The sequence below is a fragment of the Bos javanicus genome, chromosome 1 (genome assembly GCF_032452875.1).
Source record: "Bos javanicus breed banteng chromosome 1, ARS-OSU_banteng_1.0, whole genome shotgun sequence".
NCBI lineage: Eukaryota > Metazoa > Chordata > Mammalia > Artiodactyla > Bovidae > Bos > Bos javanicus.
Genome location: NC_083868.1, coordinates 86,351,481 through 86,378,304, shown reverse-complemented (window position 1 = coordinate 86,378,304; position 26,824 = coordinate 86,351,481). Strand labels below are relative to the sequence as shown.

At 39.9% G+C, this 26,824-nt stretch overlaps 1 protein-coding gene across 6 annotated transcripts in view; it reads left to right on the top strand.

Moving 5' to 3' along the window:
* Positions 1–5,040: 5,040 nt before the first annotated feature.
* Positions 5,041–26,824, top strand: part of FXR1 (FMR1 autosomal homolog 1) — a 77,101-nt gene continuing 55,317 nt past the window's right edge. For 2 of the 6 annotated variants that reach the window (XM_061415055.1, XM_061415028.1), the window contains exon 1: positions 5,067–5,281. In XM_061415055.1, coding sequence (XP_061271039.1) covers positions 5,231–5,281 — 51 coding nt within the window. In that variant the 5' untranslated portion in view covers positions 5,067–5,230. Of the gene's footprint in view, positions 5,282–26,824 lie in introns of all 6 variants that reach the window. The other 4 variants (XM_061415045.1, XM_061415017.1, XM_061415036.1 and 1 more) reach the window with 4 other exon arrangements.

Here is a 26,824-nt window from a genome sequence, read left to right as displayed (position 1 = left end):
TCCTTGAAAGGGGAGTAAATAGGATGAGAGAATATAGTATCAATGTCCTCATTGTGAGATATGACACTTGGTGGTTGATCATTGTATTGTATCAGTTTTTTTATTGTGTAACAAATTACCCTACAACTGAGCAACTGAAAACAGCAGTAAATATTTGTTACGCATCACATTTTCTATGGGGCAGGAATCTAGAGAGAATTAATGGGCAGTTTTGGTTTAGGGTCTTTTGTGAGGTTGCAGTCAAGATGTCAGGTAGGATTGCAGATATGTGAAAGCTTGGGCTAGAGGATCTGCCTCCATGAGTTACTCAGAGGACTAGAAAGTTCATGCTGGTCGTTGGCAGGGAGACCACGGTTTCTTTATACATGGACCTCTCCTCAGGACTGTGAGTCCCTACTGTCATGCTGTGAGTGTCCTTACAGCATGACAGCTGAGTTCCCCAAGAGCAATCAATACAAGAGAAAGGGAGGCAGAAAGCTCAATGTACGTATAATTAAGATTCAGAGGTCATACACTGTCAGCCTGTCAAGTATTTTATTGGGTATAGAGGCCAGTCATGATTTAATATGGGAGGAGACTGCAAGGCTATGAGTACTAGGAGCCAGGAATCCTTGGGTGCCATCTTGGAGGATGGCTACCATTTGTACCATCTTTAAAACATGGAAAAATTAAGTGAAGGAAGGACAGGCATAGTAGATAAAGTATAAATATGGGATTGACATGAAGCAAGTAAGCTGATAATCTTTGTGTATAATGTTGTGATCTGCTGCAAAAAAGACGTAACATTTTAGTTTTATGAAAAATAAGCCTATAGATAGACCTTAGTAATATTCTAGGATACTGTTTTCAGGGTTTTTTTAAATTTTACACATTGACTTTATTATTATTAGTGACTTAATTAGGGGATCAGTAAACAAAGGTATGCATGAATGGAAAGATGCAAAGTTTGAACCAATGCATATCTGAGATGTGTGTGAATAAATGATTTGGTTAAATCCTGTACCTCTGAGGTCAGAGACCTAGTTAATGCCTATACAACAGAAGTTAATGCTCAGGATTTTGTTCTCAGGCTATTAATATTCATATGTCTGGATGGTATTACTATAAGTGAATTAATAAATGAGTAAGTATATCTATATGGAAGACAAGGAAAGGCATACATGGTCCAATTATGAGTGTTTAATATATTTTTGCTATTAATACATTTCTAAAGTGCTCAGTTCCAATGTAAATCTATTTGGATAAATAGCATACAGAGATAAGTACCTGGAAATCAATGTTCTGCCTTATTTGAGGAGTGCTGACTGCTTATTGAAAAGAAGAAGATATGATCTAATTGGTTATGTCTGGGAGTAATGACAGAGAAGGCAATGGCACCCCACTCCAGTACTCTTGCCTTGAAAATCCCATGGACGGAGGAGCCTGGTAGGCTGCAGTCCAGGGGATCGCGAAGAGTCGGACACGACTGAGCGACTTCACTTCACTATGGACTAAACAACACAACAGTGCATTTGCTGTTGTTCAGTCGCTAAGTTGTGTCTGACTTTTTGCAACCTCATGGACTGCAGCACGCCAGGCTTCCCTGTCCTGCACTAGCTCTTGGAGTTTGCTCAAATTCACGTCTATTGAGCCAATGATGCCATCCAACTATATCATCCTGTATCTCTCCCTTTTCCTCCTGCCCTCAATGTTTTCCAGCATTGGGGTCCTTTCCCAATGAGTTAGCTCTTTGCATCAGGTGGCCATATAGTGGAACTTCACCTTCAGTCCTTCCAAAGAATATTAAGAGTTGATTTCCTTTAGGATTGCCTGGTTTGATCTCCTTGCAGTCCAAGGGATTTTCAAGGGTCTTCTCCAGCACCATCACCATATATATACACATACACACATGAGCACATTCATTAGGAGAAGGCAATGGCACCCCACTCCAGTACTCTTGCCTGGGAAGTCCCATGGACAGAGGAGCCCGGTAGGCTGTAGTCCATGGGGTTGCTAGGAGTCAGACACGACTGAGTGACTTCACTTTCACTTTTCACTTTCATGCATTGGAGAAGGAAATGGCAACCCACTCCAGTGTTCTTGCCTGGAGAATCCCAGGGACGGGGGAGCTTGGTGGGCTGCCCTCTATGGGGTCATACAGAGTCAGACATGACTGAAGCGACTTAGCAGCAGCAGCATGCTTGCTGTTTTCAGAGAAGGCAATGGCAACCCACTCCAGTACTCTTGCCTGGAAAGTCCCGTTGATGGAGGAGCCTGGTGGGCTTCAGTCCATGGGGTCGCTGAGTCGGGCATGACTGAGTGACTTCACTTTCACTTTTCACTTTCATGCATTGGAGAGGGAAATGGCAACCTACTCCGGTGTTCTTGCCTGGAGAATCCCAGGGACAGGAGAGCCTGGTGGGCTGCCGTCTATGGAGTCACACAGAGTCGGACACGACTGATGTGACTCAGCAGCAGCAGCATGCTTGCTGTTTTATGACTTTTCCTTTGTAAAAAATTTTTAAAAATTTTACTTATTTCCCGGTTTTATTTAGATGTAATTCTTTTCCTTTTAATAATGATTGTCTTTTCAAAATGATGAATATAGATCTATATCAAAATTTTAAAGCTTGTGTACTATTCCACTATGAACATAACATGCCGACAACAAACAAGAGTTATGATATGAGTTTTGGAAATGGAAAGAGGTGTGACTTAAATTCCAGTTCTACTAATTTAGATCTTATGTGATCTCAGATATATGACTGGTTGCTATAAATCTCTGTTGTTTAATGAAAGTCATAGTTCTATCTATTAATAGCAGGAGTTAGTGGAGATGGGTTGGGGGTGTCCAAACTCAAAATGTTTTTAGCATCCAAGGCCTGAAGAGGAACAATCTTTATTCTTCAAAATTAAAATAACTTGACTTTAGTCCAGATGGAACTTTCATAGCCCTACCCAAAGTGACTGACATTCAGGAACAAATGTGAAGGCCAAGGAAAGAAGAAGGAAGAAAAAAGGAAGAAAGTAGATTAGTGGTTGCTTAGGGTTTTGGGGATTGGGGTTGAAGGAGGAAACAGAACAGGCTCTGTCTGAAAGCAGGACTCCATCTTGGGCCAGACTGTGGACTTTGAGCTATATGCCCAGTACCTATGGAAATGACATACCAACTGGAAAACCAGGCCCCCACAGGGAAGAGCCCCAGGGCTCTCCATGCCTAAAAGAATACCCTAATTATATGTGTAACCAAATAGAATCATACATTCTATTATGCTCACTGGGGTATGACCACAAGCCTATTGATAATTGTCCACTCTTAACTAACTACCTAGGCTTAAGGCATATGAATCATGGGGTTAACTTTGATTGTATCTTTCTCTTTCCTTTGTTCAGACTAGTTTCAGGGAACCTCATACATTTAGGGTATATAAGGCTTTCACAAAGACTGGTCGGGGTCCTTGGCTTAGAGGAGACTCTGGCTTGGGCCTGCAGGTGTAATAAACCGCACTCCACTATCTGCATTGTCCAAGTGAGTTTGTTTATCGGAACACGTGGCTACAACAGGGTGCAATGGGGAATGTCAACAGATACGAGGGTTTTGGGGGGGGGATGGTGAAAATGTTCTAAAATTGATTGTGGTTGATGATTACACAATTATGTAAATGTACTAAAAACTGAATTGTACATTTAATTGTACACCTTAAATGGATGAATTTTATGGTATGTGATTTATACTTCAATAAAGCTGTGGGGGGAAAAGGAAACTAGGATATTTTAATTCTGAAGGATCATAGCAAAATGATTATAAAAAGTGTCATACACACATGAAGCCCTTAATAAATGGTGGCTGTTACTCATTGATGTATTAGTGTGCTTGTGTTTTCCTCACAATGATGAACATTTTAAAAAGAACATTCCATCCATAGCAATATGGAGCACTTAGAAATGTCCATAAATTTGGAATTTTATGTGCATTTTAAAGGACTCCCTTGCTCACAAAGGCCAGGGCTAGGCCCGTGGGCGTTTCCTTAAGAGCGTAGTGTGCCAGCAAAGCATCCTTTTCTAGGGTTTTCCTGTCAAAACGGTAATACAACACACAGAAAAGAATACTTCCAGTACTATTTCCAAAGGCCTTGCTTTCGGAAAAAGTTTCAGTATTGTTAAATATTCAAAGTATCTCCATTATAACACTTAATGGTATTGCTGTAGGTTCTGGTAGAAAGTACAGTGAAGTCGCTCAGTCGTGTCCGACTCTTTGCGACCCCATGGACTGTAGCCTACCAGGCTTCTCTGTCCATGGGATTTTCTGGTAGAAAAGCCATACGAATTGGTTCTGCTTTGATCCTGTGTGTGGAAGTTCCCACGCACTGCAGTAGGGGAAAAACGTGCTCTACAGCTCTATTGTTTTCATGATTACTTCTAACAATGGTATTACCTCCCGGGTTATGAATACATCTAAGTTGAACTGGAAATACTTAGTTTAACTTTTTAAACAGCAGAATTCATGATGGACAAGAGAAGCCTGGCGTGCTGCAGTCCACGGGGTCGTAAAGAGTCGGATTGAATGAACTGAAAGTGGTTAACAGGTGGGGAGAGGGCTGGACTGAACTGTGTGAGGAGGTGTGTAACTGAGGAATTGGGAGTCAGGAGGAAGCCACCAATATAAAAAATTTTTTTTTTTTTTTTTTAAGAAAGCGAGGCTACAGAATTTACAGCACATAGTATGTACACTTTTAGGTTCCCTCTTTCCCCTAAAGTTTGTGCTAGTGTGCAACTGAAGCCACCAGAGTCGCTTTTCACCAGATAAGGAAGCTACTCCAGGGCTTCCAGCACCTCAAGGAAGTTTCAGGGCAAGGCGCCCAGCCTGGCGGAACGCAGATGCGTGGGGCAAGCTGTGCGGGGCAGTTCACTCCCGGGCAGCAGGAGGCCCCGACTGGCTGGGGCGGGCAAGCACCCGGCACTTAGGGGCGGAGACGTAGGGCGGGTCACCAAAGGTCGGGCGATTGTGTCGGGAGGCGAACGGGGCGTTGGCGACGGCGGGCGGAGCTGGGGGCTAGTGATGTAAGGAACGGAGGGATCCCACTGGGAGAGCCGGGGCGGCACGGTGAGACCCTAGGGGTGTGGGGCGGGGATCCCAGTCCCGCCCTGTTTTCCCCGCCCCTCCCCCCGCCTCCTTCACGCCCCTCCCCCCGCCTCCCCTCTGGTTGGAAAGTTTCTAGAATCTCTTCCCAGCGGCCTTTGCGGTTCCAACATGGCGGAGCTGACGGTGGAGGTTCGCGGCTCCAACGGGGCTTTCTACAAGGTACCGAGCCTTTTGCTGCTTTGTTGGCTCTTCTGGGGGCTCGGGTCGGTTTGGGGGAGGGTTGGTGGTTCAACATAGTGGGGTTTGGGGTCGAAAAAGGCGGCCAGGACAAAGCGTGAGGCCACTGGGTTCATCGCTTCTCCCCGCTCCACCCGCGGTTTAACGGTCTCGGGGGCCCGGGCTCCGTTATGTTTTGAAACAACACGTCGGACATCTCTTGCGTATTCCTACTTATGAACCTTTTTCTTGGATGCTAGTGTGGCCGTTCGCGGGCCGGTGAGGAGAAGCCGAGTGGCCGCAGGGAGCTTCCTGGGAGCAGGCCCGAGCGCCGAGAGGTGGGGGGAGTCGTGAAAAGGAGGTGGTGGGATTGTGTGGTCACAGCCACTCCCCCGCCCCTCGGACTGGGCCGAGCGAGAGCGCCTCGGCCCGCGGCGACGACCCCTCCCCACACCCTTGGGGGGTGCCTTGCGGAATCTTAGGAATTCACCTTTGTACTAGGGTTTTGGGCTAATAAACTTAAGTGTCTGAATAGAGAGCGAGTGCAGGATTGAAGACGAGGCTCGAAGAGAAAACTAGAAAACCTTGAAATGTGGCGGGTAGAAATATTTTATTTTTTTTGCCTGGGAATTTGGGCGGCGCCTTAGCCCCTCTATTACGGAAGAAAAGGGGAGAGTTCTAGGCTTTAAGATTTAAAATGTGAGAGGGATTACGAAGACACAGGTGGGGAGGTAACTAGTTTGTCTTTCAGTTATCCAGTGTTTTTGGAGGGTGTTGATTCACTCCCTCCCTCCCCCCCACCCCAACACACACACACACGTTTTTTGTTTTTCTTCGGGAAGAAGGAGGTGCATTATTGTGGGATTGAGTCTGGGAAACGGAAGAGGAATTCGAGAGTAGAGGAATTTATTAGGGGTTTCCAGTGTAGGGGTCACATAGTTGAAAATGAAATCCTTACAAGTTTAGTCTTGCCATTATAACAGTCCCTTCTCCCGATTCTCCCTTTCTCCCAAAGTAATGCCGCGATGTTACAAGATCAATACAAAATTCTTCCCAGCTGTTGTCTGTCAGTCAATCTCACTAAGCCAGCATCTCAAATGTTTGAGAGTCCTGGCTATTTTTATGAAGGGCCTTCTCCTAATACAGGAGTAGTATTGTGAGTACGCAGAATGTATTCTGAGTTTAGTTTCAGCGTACCTCGTATCTTGCACGGAATTTTCTCTTACTTGGTGGTCGTAATTCCTATTTTTAGTGTTTTCCTTTTCTAGTTTTCTAATTAGCTGTGTGAAATTGGTTTAGCTGTCACGTGGTTATAGCATAGTGGAGAATCACTCACTGTTGGCGTCTAAAGGATCTCTTTAAGCTTTTTACAAGTTTAAATCTCCTTAGGTGGTTAATATAAAGTGAAAACAGTGACTAGTGGAAAGGAGTCCTAATTGGTGAGTAGTTCCATTATCAGTCTAGGTTTACAACTTTTTGTCATACAAAAGCCCTGAGTAAAATTTGAGTAGGTACTTCATTAGCCTGTTCTAATGGTTGCCTTCTTTGAAAGACTGCAGATAACAGTTGTGGCACACTGCAGAAAGGGTGGGCTTATCATACTTTACTGTCAAGGGTAGATGAGGTTCATCAGTTTTGCATTATTCTCACCATTTGGGTGTTGAATTTTTGTGTAGTGGAGATACGCATTTTTTCCTGGCATATCGAAACACAGGAAAGATTGTTTTGCTTTAACAAATTATTTTCAGCATGTCGATAATAGATGATACAACACCATTTCTTTTTATGCAAGTATATTTTATGTTCATCTGCTAAACGTTTACATTTTAAAAAAATTTAAAAGGTTCAATAATGTCGACAGTTTGCAAGTTTTAGTAAAGATTGTTTACCATCTTACGTTGGTTTTGCATAGTTTTAGTTTTTTATTTTTATTTTTTTGCTTTGGTCTTTGTTTTGGAACTCTAGTTTATCGATGATACCTATCCATACTCTACAAAATCTGCTTGATTCTTAGACTTTTTGAGTCCATTACACCTATTTTGCTAACAAAGTGTAGTAAGGTGGTTTCTTTGGCAGAGGTTGGGAAGGACCCTAGCCACATTTGAATCTACTGAGGTAGCAGTTGAATGTTTTCAATTTTATGTCCTGCAATAATCCACTTGTACTTTGTGGAAGCTATGGTCCTCAGAACTCTGGAAGAGTAAGGATGATTAAGTGGAAGGAGCCCTACATTTGAAGTTAAACAAATAGGAATTTTAGGTCTCTACATACTTCAGCTTATTTAAGGTTATCTAGCAATGCACTGTTGACCAAATATCCCTGGTCCTGTATTGTTTTGTGTAAAGTAAGACGTTTGAAGTAGTTCAGTAGTTTGTAATGTTTTTATCCCATGAAACTGTCCACTTGGAAAAAACTGTCTCACCGCATAAGCACTTTATTAATTGTAGCTTCATAAATTTTTTTAGATTAATTTGCTTATAGTAAAATGCATGTTTTTAAAAACATCTTCTTTGACGATATGTAAGCTTTGATAAATGCTAACAGTTGTGTGAAGTGAAGTGAAGTCACCCAGTCGTGTCCGACTCTTTGCGACCCCGTGGACTGTAGCCCACCAGGCTCCTTTGTCCATGGGATTCCCCAGGCAAGAATACTGGAGTGGGTTACCATTTCCTTCTCCAGGGGATCTTCCCGACCCAGGGATTGAACCCGGGTCTCCCGCATTGGAGGCAGATGCTTTAACCTTTGAGCCACAAGGGAAGCCCAGCTGTGTAATCACTGCTGCTAAGTCACTTCAGTCGTGTCCGACTCTGTGCGACCCCATAGACAGGAGCCCACCAGGCTTCCCCGTCCCTGGGATTCTCCAGGCAAGAACACTGTGTAACATGTAACACTGTGTAGTGTGTAATCACTACCAGTAGGTTAAAGGGATAGAATAATTCCATCATCCCCTAAATTTCTATCTTGTCCCTTTGTAGTCATCCTCTCTCCTCACCCCTGGAACCTAGGGTGGTTTCTGTCCCCATAGCTTTCCCTTTTCCATAATGTCCTAAACATAGAATCATACAGAATGCTGTTTTGAGTTTGGGTCCTTTAGTTTAACGTGGAAGTAATTTTTTCAAATTTAAAAAGTAATACATGGTCAGTGAGGGATTTTAGAAACTATCAGAAAAAGCTAGAATAATAGTTAACATTTTGGTGTATTTTTTTTCTTTCAGCGGTGGTTTTCAATATACTGGTGGTTCTGATTTTCCTGTCATTTTCCCCCTTTGCCCTGCCCTCCCACCACACACTTGACTGTGAATGTGAATTACCATTGAAGAGTTTCAAAGTCATGGGGTTAGTGGCCAGTATCATCATGGTTGAGGCAGTGCTCTGTAGACATTGATTAAAGGTTTTTACTGGAACTGAAACTTCATTTCAGAAATTAGTTGGAACCAGTGAAAAGCTGAAGATGGAATCTAAAATAGGATAGTGTTTTTTCCTCCCCTAAATATTTACACAAATACTTTCTTTTGCATCCATCTCTTTTTACTTAAAAACAGTAGATCTATGGTTGTCAAAGAGATAACTTAACTCTTGTTTGAAGCTAGGTAACTATAGGGATTGAAAAAATAGGAAATATGGTAATTAATCACTTGATAGGGGTTGTAATTTTATATACAAAACTTTTTTTTATAGCCTTTTTTTATCTGGAGCGCAGCATCATAGGGTTTATACTACTGTGCCATTTAAGATGCTTTTATTATTATTTATTTTTTTTAAAGCTTTCAGATAGAATTTACATTCTCTGATAGTATTGATAGTATATTTACGGAATTGTGTAACCATTACCACAGTTTTATTTTAGAACATTTTCGTTACCCCCTCAAAAAGCCTTGTACCCATTTGGAGTCATTAAAATGCTTTTTAACTGATGTATATGATTTTAAGCTTTGTAATAGCACTGCAGCTTGCATAGCCGTGGGCAGAATATAATTTTAAATAGAAGTTGAAAGTAAGTCACTCAATTTCTTGCACTTGGAGAGGAAAGTTTCCATGGTATTCCATGGAAAGGTGTGGTCTCTAAGATGGCTGAAGGAATTTTCAGTTCATCTCTTTAGAAGACAGAATTACTTTTAAAGCTCTGTAATTTCTGCTTTTGACTATGTAATTGATCAACTACAAAACATTTTAAAGTACCATGATATTTCCAAAATTTGCTTTTTGCTTTAGCTTAATATTGAAATTTGAGAGTAATTAAATGATACACCGGATTTATTATTGCTAACGATGATGGCCAATAGACTTATAGTAAAAGAGTTGTATTTTGAAAATGTGCTTACTTTTCAAAGTTGGTATAGAAGATTGTTGATTTCTTTGTGGAGATTAGTAATTGAGAAGAAGATGGTTGCTGTACTATAATATGGACACTATTAGGTTAAAAACATAGTTTAAGATATTTTGAAGCTATTTTTAGTTGTAAATGTTTTAAAATGAAGTTTTTTAAAAAGAACTAGGATTTAATTAAGTGAAAAGACCACTTAATTTTTTAAAATTAATTTTCCCATGAAGTTTTGTTTTTGTATTACAAGAACAATGTGTAATTAATGAAAAATCTGAAAACACAAAAGCAAAAAAGTAAGCCTTGATCTTCCCTATCTAGAGACAATGTCAAGACCTTGGCTTTACTTACAGAAAACATATTTTTCCATATTTTTTTCTATACATCATCAGATATTTGTGGGTATTGTGCAAGTAAAATAATAATTTACTATTGTTTATTACTATTGTCCATTAACCTTGGACTGCAAGGAGATCCAACCAGTCCATTCTAAAGGAGATCAGTCTTGGGTGTTCTTTGGAAGGACTGATGCTAAAGCTGAAACTCCAATACTTTGGCCACCTCATGCGAAGAGTTGACTCATTGGAAAAGACTCTGATGCTGGGAGGGATTGGGGGCAGGAGGAGAAGGGGACGACAGAGGATGAGATGCCTAGATGGCATCACCTACTCGATGGACATGAGTTTGGGTGAACTCTGGGAGTTGGTGAAGGACAGGGAGGCCTGGCGTGCTCGGATTCATGGGGTCACAAAGAGTTGGACACGACTGAGCGACTGAACTGAACTAAGTGGTGGTAGTAGTAGTGTTAGTTGCTCAGTCGTGTCCAACTCTGTGACCCCATGAACTAGTCCACCAGGCTTCTCTGTCTCCAGGGGTTTCCCAGGCAGGAATACTGTAATGGGTAGCCATTCCCTTCTCCCAAGGATCTTCCCTACCCAGGGATTGAACGCTGGTCTCCTGCATTGCAGAGTCTTTTACAGTCTGAGCCATTAGGGAAGCACCGTTGTTTTTTGTTGTTGTTGTTCAGTCTGCTTAATCGTGTCCAATCTTTGTGACCCCGTGGACTGCAGCCTTCCCTGTCTTTCATTATTTCAAGGAGTTTGCTCAAACTCGCATCCATTGAGTCTGCACTGCCATCCAACCATCTCGTCCTCTGTCATCCTTTTTTCCTGCCTTCCATCTTTTCCCATCAGGGTCTTTTTACAGTGAGTTGGCTCTTCGAATCAGGTGGCCAGAGTATTGGAGCTTTAGCTTCAGCATCAGTCCTTCCCATGAATATTCAGTGTTGATTTCTTTTAGGATTAACTGGTTTGATCTCTTTGCTGTCCAAGGGACTCTCAAGAGTCTTCTGCACTCAGCCTTTTTTATTTCCCAGCTCTCACATCTGTACACGACTACAGGAAAAACCATAGCTTTGACTATACGAACAAAGTAATGTTTGTTACTTACTGTGTATTCTTTGAGGCTTATACGTTTTGACTGGATAATAATTCAGGAACTGAGTTCTCTACCACAATGTTAAGGATGTAGCAAACTTGCTTTTTTGTAGTTGAACTGCAGTATACTTTCTATGATTGACCCCTAAATCTTGTACTGGCTAGTTGTGAAGCCTTAGATTTTTCATCTGCAGTATGAGGCACTTGGATTTTTTTTTGACAGTTCATCAAGTGGTGGAATCTACTAGGTCTTTAGTTCACTGAGGTTCTATCTAGCTCTAACAATAGCAGCAATTTATTGAGCACTTGTGGCTCAGACAGTAAAGAATTTGCCTGCAATGCTGGAGACCCAGGTTCAATCCCTGGGTTGGGAAAAGCCCCTGGAGGAGGGCATGGCGACACACTCCAGTATTCTTGCCTAGAGAATTTCATGGATAGAAGAGCCTGGCAGGCTACAGTTCATGGGGTTGTAAAAAGTCTGACAAGACTGAGTTTTTTTCAGACTGTTATACTGTGCAGGTACTTTACCTGAAATTATCTTATTTACTCCTCTCAATCACAGTGAAAGAGATGGTGTTACCGCAGTTAAGGAAACTGAGGCTAAGTGAATATATCCATAAAATGAATAGGCTGATTCAAGATTCAGATTGATGTTTCTGACTCCCAGAGAGCCTGATCTCTTTAGCCCTTATACGATTTTTAAGTATGAATATATGGCTTACCAAATTATTGTTAAATTATAAATTATTCTGGTGAATACAGTGGGAGTCAAGAGGACTGCATTGGGAGGATTCTTGGAGAAATGATTTGAACTATGTCTTACTATTACAAAAATCTGCCCTTTCCAATTTGGTAAGCACTATCCATGGGGCTGAAATGTAGTCTGAATTGACATGTGCTTTAATTGGAGAAGTCATACTAATATGAAAAAAAGGAATGCAAGACTCCCATATGTGTGCGTGCTGAGTTGTTTCAGTCTTGTCTGACACTGCGATCCCATGGACTGCAGCCTGCCAGGCTCTTCTGTCCATGGGATTCTCCAGGCAAGAGTGCTGGAGTGGGTTGTCATGTCCTTCTCCAGGGGATTATCCTGACCCAAGGATCGAACCTGCATCTCTTTTCTCTCCTGCATTGGCAGGCAGATTCTTACCGCTTGCACCACCTGGAACTCCATTGTTTTAAAATACTGATTACATTTGAAATAAACATTTTACTTAAATATACTTAGAGGTTTAAAAACTAGATGATGGCTCAGATTATAATTTGTGCTGGATAGTTATGATTTATACATCCTCAGTTGTTAGCTTTATATTATTGGTTATGTTAGGTATTTGGGGAAATGTTTGAAATGCATGTATATATATATAATGAAACTTCCTGTTCAAATTTTGTTAAGATGTGGCACCTCTTGGTAATATTTGCATGGTAGTTATCAAAGGCTTGAAAAAAATTCTTTGGCAAATGTTTAGCTAATAGTAGTAAGTTCTGTTGTGATGTTTGTACGAAGTTTTCTTGAACCAAATCTTCATAAAGAAGAACTTGAACAAAACAAAATTAAGCAATGCAAAGCATTACTTTTGTTAATCTGAACATATATTTATATGTACAATAGTCTCTTCAGTTTATTTTTCCTGACATTAAAGAGGCTGAGAAGCCATGAAAAATGGAACCAAAATTAAATCTAAGTTAAATATCAGTTGTTATAACTTGTCTTCCATATTCTGGCCTCAGCATTTTTTGCTTAGGTTTTTTGGGAGCGTGAATAGAGGTCTCCCCCACTGATAACTGATATTTATAGTTATTGTTGACAAAGCTACATGGCATTTCCCTGTCAGTATTTCTTCAGAATCAGGAATTTCATCTTTCAGGTTCTTGTCTTTGTGCCTTTCTTATTCTGTTAATTAATAGTAGTAAAACTTCTTGACTTCTTGGCAGTCCAGTGGTTAAGACAACGCTCTCCCAGTGCAAGGGGCAGGGGTTTGATCCCTGGACCAGAAACTAAGATTCCCATAGGCTGCACAGTGCTGCCCTCCACCTCCCCCAGAATAAAACTTCTTTCTTGATTCATTGCTTTTTGCTTTAATAGTTTTTCAGGTTATTTTCAAGCCATGTTTTCTAGTGACTTGATATATATATATAAATAGTATGTTAGTAGACTGTCAGTAAATATTTGTTGAATGAACAAATGAATCAGTTGTTCTTGGTTTTTGGACACTCTGACTTTTTAATCTTTATATAAACACAATGAAAAGAAAGTGAAGTCGCTCAGTCGTGTCCGACTCTTTGCGACCCCATGGACTGTAGCCTACCAGGCTTCTCTGTCCATGGGATTTTTCAGGCAAGAATACTGGAGTGGGTTGCCATTTTCTTCTCCAGGAGATCTTGCCAACCCAGGGATTGAACCTGGGTCTCCCGCATTGTAGGCAAACGCTTTACTGTCTGAGCCACCAGGAAAGTCCATAAACAACATATATACAAAACTAACTTCATTATTTCTGAGTTTTGTTTCAAACTGAACTTAAAAAAATTTTTTTAATGCATTGATTCAAGTTAAGATACTGTCTCAGAACTTATGAAGTGAAGTTTTAGTTGCTCAGTTGTGTCCAAGTCTTTGCAACCCCATGGACTGGGGCTCACCAGACTCTTCTGTCTGTGGGACTCTCCAGGCAAGAATGCTGGAGTGGGTTGCCATTTCCTTCTCCAGGAGATCTTCCCAACCAAGGGATCGAACCCTGGTCTCTTGCATTGCAGGCAGACTTTACTGTGTGAGCCAACAGGGAAAATATAGGACTAAAGTGAACTTCAACTCTTGGCAAAAACTAAGTCATTATAGTTTAGTGTGGCCATTTGAAACCTGCAAGTCTTTCCATTTCAGAAACTGTTGGATATTATAAACCTGTGTAATTAATAAGCCTAGAACATTACTAGTATGTATTAGTAGATACTTAAGTATTTTTATGAAATCCTCACATTTTCATTGCCATTTTTCATTCAGAACAGTTAACAGTTAAGCAGTTCTAATGGATGCTGAAGGCTTGCTTTGAGTAACTTTTTTCCTTAATAGAACCTGATGCATAATGATGCAATAATTTCTGTAATGCATCATGTAATTAGTAAATCTGTGGACTTTATTTATATAGCATGTGTCCATTGATTTGTAATAATTTTCAGATGTAGATGTTGTTCATGTTCAGTAGCAAAGTTGTGTCTTAACTCTTTGCAAACCCATGTACTATAGTATGCCAGGCTTTGTCCTCTGCTGTCTCCTGGAGTTTGCTCAGATTTATGTTCATTTAGTTGGCAATGCTGTCTACCATCTCATCATCTGCTGCCCCCTTCTCATGTTACCTTCAGTCTTTTCCAGCATCATTGTCTTTTCCAGTGAGCTGACTGTTGCGGCAGGTGGCCAAAGTACTGGAGGTTCAGCTTCAACATCAGTCCTTGCAGTGAATATTCAGGGTTGATTTCTTCTAGGATTGACTGGTTTGATCTCCTTGAAGTCCAGAGGACTCTCAAGAGTCTTCTCCAGCACCAATTTGAAAGCATCAGTTGAAAGCATCAATTCTTCTGTGCTCAGCCTTCTTTGTGGTCCAAGTCACACATCCGTACATGACTACTGGAAAAACCATAGTTTTAACAGTACTGACCATTATTGGCAAAGTGATGTCTCTGCTTTTTAATACACTATTTCTCAAAACTTGTAGATCCTTTAAATAAAAGTATATTGTTTGAAGTTAAGAAAATTTTTGATTGCAATTGCACACTTGAATGTGCTTGTTACTGGGATCAAATTACAACTCAGATCTTTTAGGTGTTGTATGTAAAAATTAAACAAACAAGTTTATTACCTAGAATGTGGATTTGAGGTCTCTTGAGATGGAAAAATTAAAAAGATGTAGAGAGTGGTTATGTATATATATGTGCTGTCTGGAAAAAGTGCTGACTGACAGTATTAAAGCTATATTTCAACTCTTTAAAAAGATTTATACATGCATATGCAAATGTATAGTTTTATTGAGCATATACAGACTTGTTTTATTATAATTAAATCCCTGCCACTCCCCCCTGCCCCCACCGCTCCGCTCCCACCCCTGCCCTGCATATTTGGATTCCCTTCACTCTGTCCATCCACAATCCATCATTTAGGTAGCCTGTTCATAGCCAAGTAGACATCATGCCAGATTTGCCTGGAGAATCCCAGGGACAGGGGAGCCTGGTGGGCTTCCGTCTATGGGGTCCCACAGAGTCAGACAGGACTGAAGCGACTTAGCAGCAGCAGCAGAATGTAATAGATACAAATTCAGATACAATTGTAGCTGTTTCTCAGTACTGCTGGATAAAAATAAGATAATCTAACATCTTGGCCATTTTCTCTGGGAATGTAATTTATTTTTTAATGGTTACATGTTTCACATAATTACCATGAAATCCAGCCATCCCTAGTTAATAAACACTTTGTTTCAAACATACATGCCATTCCATGTATGTTTTCTTGGATAGGTTTCAAAGAGTAATAAGATAGCTTGATGGAAGGGAAATTTATCAGTTAACTCTTGTTAACAGATTACATTCCAAAAGGCTTTTTTTTTTTTTTTTTTTAGTATTTTCTCAGTCAGTGAATCCCAGCCTCGCTACATTCTTGCCAGAAATAGACTTTATTATAGTCCTTCATTTTTGCCAGTTTACTGGGTGTAAAGGATTATTTGATTACAACTTGGATTTGCAAATCCGTACTTGTGAATTTTAATGTTTGCTGGCCATTTGGATTTGCTTTTCCATATATTGCTTGTTTTTCTCCCTTTTACTTCTGGGATATCCTTTTTCACTTATTGAGATTTCCTAGGACTCATTGTCCCCAAGAAAAAGAAATGCAAAAAAGTAAAATGACTGTCTGAGAAGGCCTTACAAATAGCTGTGAAAGAAAAGAGAAGCGAAAAGCAAGGGAGAAAAGGAAAGAAATACCCATTTGAATGCAGAGTTCCAAAGAATAGCAAGGAGAGACAAAGCCTTCCTCAGTGATGAGTGCAAAGAAATAGAGGAAAAAAATACAATGGGAAAGACTAGAGAGCTCTTCAAGAAAATTAGAGATACGAAGGAAACATTTCACGCAAAGATGGGCTTAGTAAAGGACCGAAATGGTATGGACCTAACAGAGGCAGAAGATATTAAGAAGAGGTGGCAAGAATACATAGACGAACTGTACAAAAAAGATCTTCACGACCCAGATAATCTAGATGGTGTGATCACTCACCTAGAGCCAGACATCCTGGAATGTGAAGTCAAGTGGGCCTTAGAAAGCATCACTAAGCTAGTGGAGATGATGGAATTCCAGTTGAGCTATTTCAAATCCTAAAAGATGATGCTGTGAAAGTGCTGCACTCAATATGCCAGCAAATTTGGAAAACTCAGCAGTGGCCACAGGACTGGAAAAGGTCAGTTTTCATTCCAATCCCAAAGAAAGGCAATGCCAAAGAATGCTCGAAATACCGCACAATTACACTCATCTCACACACTAGCAAAGTAATGCTCAAAATTCTCCAAGCCAGGCTTCAGCAGTATGTGAACCATGAACTTCCAGATGGTCAAGCTGGTTTTAGAAAAGGCAGAGGAACCAGAGATCAAATTGCCAACATCCGCTGAATCATGGAAAAAGCAAGAGAGTTCCAGAAAAACATCAATTTCTGCTTTATTGACTATGCCAAAGCCTTTGACTGTGTGGATCACAATAAACTGTGGAAAATTCTGAAAGAGATCGGAATACCAGACCACCTGACCTGCCTCTTGAGAAATCTGTATGCAGGTCAGGAAGCAACAGTTAGAACTGGACATGGAACAACAGACTGGTTCCAAATAGGAAAAGGAGTACGTCAAGGCTGTATATTGTCACCCTGCTTATTTAACTTCTATGCAGAGTACATCATGAGAAACGCTGGGCTGGAAGAAGCACAAGCTGGAATCAAGATTGCCAGGAGAAATATCAATAACCTCAGATATGCAGATGACACTACCCTTATGGCAGAAAGTGAAGGGGAACTAAAGAGCCTCTTGATGAAAGTGAAAGAGGAGAGTGACAAAGTTGGCTTAAAGCTCAACATTCAGAAAACGAAGATCATGGCATCTGGTCCCATCACTTCATGGGAAATAGATGGGGAAACAGTGGCAGACTGTATTTTTTGGGGCTCCAAAATCACTGCAGATGGTGACTGCAGCCATGAAATTACAAGATGCTTACTCCTTGGAAGGAAAGTTATGACCAACCTAGACAGCATATTCAAAAGCAGAGACATTACTTTGCCAACAAAGGTCTGTCTAGTCAAGGCTATGGTTTTTCCAGTAGTCATGTGTGGATGTGAGAGTTGGACTATAAAGAAAGCTGAGAGCCAGAGACTTGATGCTTTTGAACTGTGGTGTTGGAGAAGACTCTTGCCAGTCCCTTGGACTGCAAGGAGATCCCACTAGTCCATCCTAAAGGAAATCAGTCCTGAATATTCATTGGAAGGACTGATGTTGAAGCTGAAACTCCAATACTTTGGACACCTGATGCGAAGAGCTGACTCATTCCAGACCCTGATGCTGGGAAAGGTTGAAGGCAGAAGGAGAAGGGGACAACAGAGGATGAGATGGTTGGATGGCATCACCGACTCAATGGACATGAGTTTGAGTAACTGGTGATGCACAGGGAGGCCTGGTGTGCTGCAGTTCATGGGGTCGCAAACAGTCAGATACGACTGAGCGACTGAACTGAACTAAGGACTCATTGTAAGAGTAACCCTTCTTCGTCTGTAATCTGTTAACTTTATGGTATCCCTGTCCATAGAAAAGTTCTATTTTTTATGTACCAAACTATTTCCCTGTTAAGACTTCCATGTCTCCAGCCTGGTTAAGACAGCCAGTGTCCAGGTTATACATATAATTCCTTAGATTTGCTTGTAGTGTTTTATTCATTTATTTCATGTTTACTACATTAAAACTTATTTTGACTATTCATAGGCAGTTGTGCTAGCACCATGTGTTACATAATCTCTGTTTTAAAAAGATTTTTTTCTATTTTTGCACATACGGAAATTAGGTACTGTCTGGGATTGGGAGGAGAGGAAGATGTCCAGCATTTCGGAGAGATGGGTCCCGTTCAGTGTTGATAGAACCTTCTGAAAATTGTTCCCAAAAGTCTCTAGGGTGCTCTGGGAATACCATAAAAAGTCCGTAAAGGAGGATATTGTGACTTGCTTCTGGGCAGATAAAGCCAGTTAGGAGTCTTATTTTCCTTACCTTACTGCTTTGGTCCCTCTCTGGTTTTACCTACCACATAATAAGTAATGGATCTGAGACCAATCTTAACAGTAAAACCAGTAATACTACACACTTAAGTTTTTTTTTCTTTTCTCTAATAAGGAGTTCTCTCTGTATCTGTTACCAATATACACAGTCCAGAAACATAAAGGTGTTCATTGTAAATTCTTTATAAATTACTTGAATTAAGAATTCTAGAAAGAATATCTGGTATTTTGTTGGGGAGGAGTAGTTTTAAGTACTTCTGGCATGTCTTTGAGTGCCTGGAAATGACCTTAATTGAAGTTTCAGCTCCTTCAGTTTGCAGATTGAATGAGACCCTTATGTGTAAAATTGTTTAGGTAAATATCACCACCTAGGTTTGGGAGTCCCTAAGTCAATTTCCTCAACCTAATAGAGTTTCTCATCTGAATTATAAAACAGAGAAACGCTGTTTTTTTCAGTTTTTCCAAGGATTGTGCATAGCTAGTATTTTTCTATATGCCTGGGTGAGGAGTTAGTTCATTACACACAATGAATACCTTAGTGATTGAACTATATTATATTCTCTTAGAACCCTGATTAAGAAATAGTTTGCTGTATTCACTTTTTTTTTTAATTCTGTAAAATGGATCATACAAGTGTAAAGTGCAAAAACAGGACAGCAGATGATTCTAACTATTGATATGTTTTTAGGTACAAAAGTAAGCCATGGGTGAAGATGTGTGTATAGTTGAAATTTGGGTCTTAGAGTCCAGAGAATGGGTTATTTTTCTGTAAGTAGATTTGGGAAATCAGTGGAAGAGTTATACGATTTCTTTAGAATGGCATCAGTTGTAAGAGGCACTAAGAACAAATGTTGCCAATTGATCTATGAGTAGTCATAGTTTTATCTTTTAGAACTCTTGTATAGTTACTGAAAGATTATCTTTGAACACTTGGATTCATAAAAAGGAAAGTACAAGCAAAATAAATTGGCTGTGACATCTTTATGTTCAGATGATCGTGTTTCTTCTTACAATATTTTCCTCAGAGCCACGGAGAGCATTGATGTTGCAAGCATACGTTAAAAGAGCTCTCCTCTATTATCTCCAGGATTTTCTTCCAAGAATTTTCACTCACTCTGCAAGTTTTGATGCTGGTGCTTTCTTGATTTTTATCAGAAGGTGTCAACATAACAACCTTCTGGTAAGAAACCTAAATCCTTCCTAAAATGGTACTTCATTGGTTTGCAGATTGAATTATCAAGGGGTTGCAGTCAAGTGCCACAGAAAATTGCAAGCAAACCAAGTTTGAGCATGCTTAACAGTGACATTTATATCCTGGCAGCCATTCAGCTGTTTGCTATTTTAAGATGCCATCAATTCTAGGAAGCATCCTGATTTTAGGGACTCAGAATGTTAGAATTGATGAGCTGGGAAGGTAGACTGGGGCCAGAGAATCACTAAACTGATAATTGATCAAAGACTAACAAGTGATCATCCATTTTGTCAGTTTTTTAAAAACAAAAACCTGAGGTCAAATTTTGCATAAATTATGCTATTAACCTTTTCCTTTCTCAGGGGTTATATTTTTATAATTACATTTATCTGCAGCAGTGAACTGTGGAGGTTTGGAAAATGGAGAGTTTACCCAATCAGAGGAAAGGCCCTATATGATCTAACAAACTGAAGCCTGTCCACCTTAATATATTGATAATTTATTTTAGTTTATTTTTAAAATATTTTATTGAAGTATAGATGATTTACAATGTGTTGTGTTTCTGTTGTATAGCTAAGTGTAAGTGATTTGGTTTGCATATATATTTTTTTCATATTCTTTCCCTTTATGATTTATTACAGGATATAGAATATAGTTCCCTGTGTTATACTATAAGACCTTGTTGTTTTTCTGTCCTGTATATAATAGTGTGCATAGCTAATGTCAAATTCCTGATCCATTCCTCCTCCACTCTACTCCCCCTTGGAAACCACAGGTCTGTTCTTTGTCAATTTATGTTCAGAAATACAACATTTATTTATTTAGAAATGGAATATTTTATCACAAATTTGCTTCAGTAATTGAGCCATCAGTTGTAATGTCCTAGTTCAGTTCAGTCCCTCAGTCGTGTCCGACTTTTTGTGACCCCATGAACCGCAGCACGCCAGGCCTCCCTGTCCATCACCGACTCCCGGAGTCCGCAGAAACCCATATCCATTGAGTTGATGATGCCATCCAACCATCTTATCCTCTGTCGTCCCCTTCTCCTCCTGCCCCCAATCCCTCCCAGCATCAGAGTCTTTTCCAGTGAGTCAACTCTTCGCATGAGGTGGCCAAACTACTGGAGTTTCAGCTTTAGCATCAGTCCTTCCAAAGAATACCCAGGCCAGATCTCCTTTAGAATGGACTGGTTGGATCTCCTTGCTGTCCAAGGGACTCTCAAGAGTCTTCTCCAATAACACAGTTCAAGAGCATCAATTCTTTGGCACTCAGCCTTCTTCACAGTCCAACTCTCACATCCATACATGACAACTGGAAAAACCATAGCCTTGACTAGATGGACCTTTGTTGGGAAAGTAATGTCTCTGCTTTTGAATATGCTATCTAGGTTGCTCATAACTTTCCTTCCAAGGAGTAAGCATCTTGTAATTTCATGGCTGCAGTCACCATCTGCAGTGATTTTGGAGCCCCAAAAAATACAGTCTGCCACTGTTTCCCCATCTATTTCCCATGAAGTGATGGGACCAGATGCCATGATCTTTGTTTTCTGAATGTTGAGCTTTAAGCCAACTTTGTCACTCTCCTCTTTCACTTTCATCAAGAGGCTCTTTAGTTCCCCTTCACTTTCTGCCATAAGGGTGGTGTCATCTGCATATCTGAGGTTATTGATATTTCTCCTGGCAATCTTGATTCCAGCTTGTGCTTCTTCCAGCCCAGCGTTTCTCATGATGTACTCTGCATAGAAGTTAAATAAGCAGGGTGACAATATACAGCCTTGATGTACTCCTTTTCCTATTTGGGACCAGTCTGTTGTTCCATGTCCAGTTCTAACTGTTGCTTCTTGACCTGCATACAGATTTCTCAAGAGGCAGGTCAGGTGGTCTGGTATTCCGATCTCTTTCAGAATTTTCCACAGTTTATTGTGATCCACACAGTCAAAGGCTTTGGCATAGTCAATAAAGCAGAAATTGATGTTTTTCTGGAACTCTCTTGCTTTTTCCATGATCCAGCGGATGTTGGCAATTTGATCTCTGGTTCCTCTGCCTTTTCTAAAACCAGGTTGACCATCTGGAAGTTCACGGTTCATGTAGTGCTGAAGCCTGGTTTGGAGAATTTTGAGCATTACTTTGCTAGTGTGTGAGATGAGTGTAATTGTGCGGTATTTCGAGCATTCTTTGGCATTGCCTTTCTTTGGGATTGGAATGAAAACTGACCTTTTCCAGTCCTGTGGCCACTGCTGAGTTTTCCAAATTTGCTGGCATATTGAGTGCAATACTTTTACAGCATCATCTTTCAGGATTTGGAATAGCTCAACTGGAATTCCATCACCTCCACTAGCTTTGTCATAGTGATGCTTTCTAAGGCCCACTTGACTTCACATTCCAGGATGTCTGGCTCTAGGTGAGTGATCACACCATCGTGATTATCTGGGTCGTGAAGATCTTTTTTGTACAGTTCTTCTGTGTATTCTTGCCATCTCTTCTTAATATCTTCTGCTTCTGTTAGGTCCATACCATTTCTGTCCTTTATCGAGCCCATCTTTGCATGAAATGTTCCCTTGGTATCTCTGATTTTCTTGAAGAGATATCTTGTCTTTCCCATTCTGTTGTTTTCCTCTATTTCTTTGCATTGATCGCTGAGGAAGGCTTTCTTATCTCTTCTTGCTATTCTTTGGAATTCTGCATTCAGATGCCTATATCTTTCCTTTTTTCCTTTGCTTTTCGCTTCTCTTCTTTTCACAGCTATTTGTAAGGCCTCCTCAGACACTTGGGATTAGAGTCATTAAAAACATAGATTTCTATGGTGGTTTTCTCTGAAGGTCCAGTGGCTTAAGACTCTGCACTTGGGGTTCTGTCCCTGGTCAGGGAACCAGATTCCACATGCCACAGCTAAAGATTCCAAATGCTATAGTGAAGATCTTGTGTGCTGCCTCAAAGAACTGACCCTGCCAAATAAATATTAAGGAAAAAATATAGTTTGCATTTATGAAGATTATTCTGTTTCTTGATGGCCTTTTTTGCTCAGTATTTGATCATCAGTAAATGCTTCTAACAAGAATTTTGAAGTTTAAGAGTTAAAAGCTTTAGGGTGTAAGTCTCGGATTTTGGGGTATGGGCTTCCACTTATATCTTGTTTTAAGGATTCAAGCTGTAAGACTTCTGTTAGTAGTTTGTTGAGTATTAAGATTTTTTAAATTTATTGATCGATTGACTTATTTTAGGGGGAGGCTGTGCTGAGTCTTCATTGCAGCATCAGGGCTTCTGATTGTGGTGGTGACTTCTCTTGTGGACTCTGGGACACTTGGGCTTCACTAGTTTCGTCTCCCTGGCTTTAGAGCACAAGCTCAGTAGTTGTGGCACACGGGCTTAATTGCTCCATGGCATCTGGGATCTTCCTGGACCAGGGATCGAACCAGTGTCTCCTGTATTGGCAGGTGGATTCTTTACCACAGAGCCACCAGGGAAGACCCTAAATGCTTTTTTAAGTTTCTGTTTCCCTCCTTATAAGTCATTTTTGTGTTGTAAAGAATTGCAGTAATAGGAGGTCATTACAGCATTTTTGAGAAACCTAAGTAGCATGTGAATTTGAAATGACACCTTGCAGGCCAAGAAATTTTTTTAGACTAGTATGATGTGTTGCTAATGAATTTAGTGGGAATGTTTTCAAAGGGATTTATGGATCTCTGTAGATTTCTAAGCCATCACTCAAGCAGAGCCTCTGATAAATTAATCAGTATTTTAGACAAGGTAGCTAAATTAGATTTTGATGTTTTGTTCTGGGACTTTAAATAGGTTTTTTAGGAAAGGTGCCTTATTTCTTCAAAATGGTATTGTTATCAGACTTGACTTTTTGGAGTTTAAAAATATGAATTAATAAAAGTGTTCTGTCATTTAATTTATAAGGATTTAATGGAAAGTGTTCCAGACAGAAGAGATTTTTTTAACACTTATTTAAAAAATAAATATTTTGTGGAGTCGTTAGTTTCAGCATATGGGATCTAGTTTCCTGACCAGGGATTAAATTCGGGCCCCCTCCATTGGGAGAGCAGAGTCTCAGCCCCTGGACCACCAGGAAGTCTGAAGATGAAATTTGAGGTTCAGCATTTATAATCTTCTAGGGAGTAAAACTTGGGGGCTGTATATATGTGTGTAGTTTCAGCTTCCCTTTCTCTACAGTGAGAATGAGGCATCTGGAAGGTCTTTAAAAGAAATTGTGGGATGTGGAAGGTCTGCTTATTTTCATAGTGGCTTTCCCATAGCCAGGGTCCGTAATGCATCTGTTCTGATTTTTGACTATATAACCTCAACCTTTCAATTCCTGAAATTCATTCATACCGTGTTCATTGTTGCTTAAACTATAGGATTTTCCCCCCTATGATTCAGTTCAGTCGCTCAGTCGTGTCTGTTTGCGACCCCATGGTCCATAGCACACCAGGCTTCCCTGTCCATCACCAACTCCCGGAGCTTGCTCAAACTCATGTCTATTGAGTCAGTGATGCCATCCAACCATCTCATCCTCTGTTGTCCCCTTCTCCTCCCGCCTGCAATCTTTCCCAGCATCAGGGTCTTTTCCAATGAGTCAGTTCTTCGCATCAGGTGGCCAAAGTATTGGAGTTTCAGCTTCAGCATCAGTCTTTCCAGTGAATATTCAGGACTGATTTCCTTTAGGATGGACTGGTTGGATCTCCTTGCAGTCCAAGGGACTGGCAAGAGTCTTCTCCAACACCACAGTTCAAAAGCATCTATTCCTCGGCGCTCAGCTTTCTTTCTTTATGGTTCAGCTCTCTCATCCATACGTGACTACTGGAAAAACCATAGCTTTGACTAGATGGACCTTTGTTGGCAAGCTCTGCCTTTTAAGATACTGTCTAGGTTGGTCATAGCTTTTCTTCCAAGGAGCAAGTGTCTTTTAATTTCATGGCTGTAGCCACCATATGTAGTTATTTTGGAGCCCAAGAAAATAAAAGTCTCTCATGGTTTCCATTGTTTCCCCATCTATTTGCCATGAAGTGATGAGACTGGATGCCATGATCTTTGTTTTCTAAATGTTGCATTTTAAGCCAGGTTTTCACTCTCCTCTTCAACTTTCATCAAGAGGCTCTTTATTTCCTCTTCGCTTTCTGCTGTAAGGGTGGTGTCACCCTTATGATTACCCTCATCAAATTGAAAAACCTGTTTTTCAGCTGTAGTGTTCTGTAACTTGAAAAATGTGTGTTTCAGTTAGGCAGATATTTGGAGCCTGCACCTTGTTCTTTCTACTGGCTATTTAAGCTCCCACCTAAAAATTACCAAATACCTTGTCTTTCTTTGGTCTTTATTACTGTAGCTTTAAAATAAATTTTAGTATCTGGTACGGATAGTGTTTCCTTGTTTTTCCCTACTGTCATTTAAAAGTTGTCCTTTTGAATGCTTTCTTGTTTGTTATTAAAGTTCAACAACTTTTTCCCTCAACAGAATTACTGTCCTTAGTGTTTCAGTGGAATTCCATTTAAGTGTACATTGACAAGTTTAAAATATCAAGATGTAAAAATGAGATGTGGTTAACATTTTCCTAAATATTCTAATTCATTAATTAAGTTTTACACATGTCAGCACATAGGTTGTGTGCAGTTTTTGTGTTGTTGAGGGTATTTCTAGGACTTTGCTGTTGTTAGCAGAGTATTTTTTTTGTCTGTTTTATTTTTCAGCTGTTTATTTTTAGCTAGAAAGGAAAATTAATTTTGGTTAACTTGGGACCTTACTGAATCTTTGAGTTGTCTTTTAAATTTTTATTTTAGGTTATTTTATTTTGAATTGCCTTTGAAAAAAACAGTTCTTCAATTAGTTCAAGTGCTCAGATAGTCCTCCTATTCCCTTCATCTCTCCCTTAGTCCTGGTTTACATATAATTTTTGGCATTCCTGGGTTTTTACTGTATAATGCTTTTTTCATCAAGTATCAAGTTGATACTTGATCAGGTATCAAGTTTTTAATTTATTTTACTGTATAATGCTTTTTTAGGGATGGCTTTCTAAAACGTTTTGATTATACTTTAAATATGTTAAAGTGCCTTGTCACTTATCCATGATTATTTTAAATTGTAATTAAGAGATTCAACTGTAAATATATACCCAGCTGTATGAATGAACAAGTTAAGGGATCATTTTATGATGGCTTGGAATCTTCTGCGTTTGTATATACGTGAAGAGAAGAAAAGGAAACGTCAGAGTATTCTGAGAAATAGGGTTCTGGGCCAGATGCGTATGAATAGGAAGAGAGACCAAGTCCCCAAAGGTTGGACTAACAAGAAAGAGAGAAGTTATGGATACTTAGTCATAAAGTCGTGTGCAGGAAAATGTTGCCATTGTTATTTGGCATCTCCTGACTCTCATTTTGGCAGAAACCTAACCTGCCATCTCTTTGAGTATCTAGGGAACACCGTTGTTCTCGTGAATTGAGAAGTGTTTACTGTGTTCTGTATCAGTGTGTCAATTTTATAGAGATCTGGCCATTAGAAGTTCTTTATCCCAAGAATCTAGGGTATAGGGATTAGAACATGTCCTTTAATTGTTCATTACAGTCCACATACACTTTACCTGGGTATCAAGTTTTTAATTTATTTAATCTCATACCTGAAAGATAACTAGCAATAAGAGTAGGTTCCAGAGTTACCCTTTTTCCTGTAAGTGTTAAAAATGTGTGCACTCAAAACTGATGCTGATGTTTGTGGTGTATGTAAAGTAGGAGTGGGGAGAGGTATAAGCACTGATTTTTAGATAGGAAAAGATTTTTGTTATAATAGTAGAATTTTCCAATGATTTGGAGCTCTGGTTGAACTTACCCAATATACAAATTATATAGAAATGATGAAGATTAATGGAACATTTCAAACTCTTTTATTTTTGTTTGTTAAGTACTAGAAGGCATTAGTGAAAGTTTGGCTAATCTCCTATGGAAAGATACGTCTTACTCTCTAATATTCATGAATTTGGTAATTCTCAGCTTTTGAAAATATTCCTTACCTTACAAATTCTTTACCTTACAAATGGCAAGAGTATAATAGAGATTTGCTGGTGACCAAAATGATTGCTGAAAGTAGATGTGCAGATAAACTAGTAGAAGTAGAGACTGGCCGAGAAGTCATTTTTGTAGTGTGATTAGAAAAATCACAGCTTGAACTGAATGGCATCTCTAGCTTTGAGAGAACAGTCTTTAGAATTGCATGTCAGGAGCTACTACTGCACTCTGTAAAGTATCTTTGAGTTTTAGGCTTTGCATGAAGGTATATGCATTGAAATACCCCATTGCACTCAATTGATCACAGGCATTTGGAGCTGAAGAGC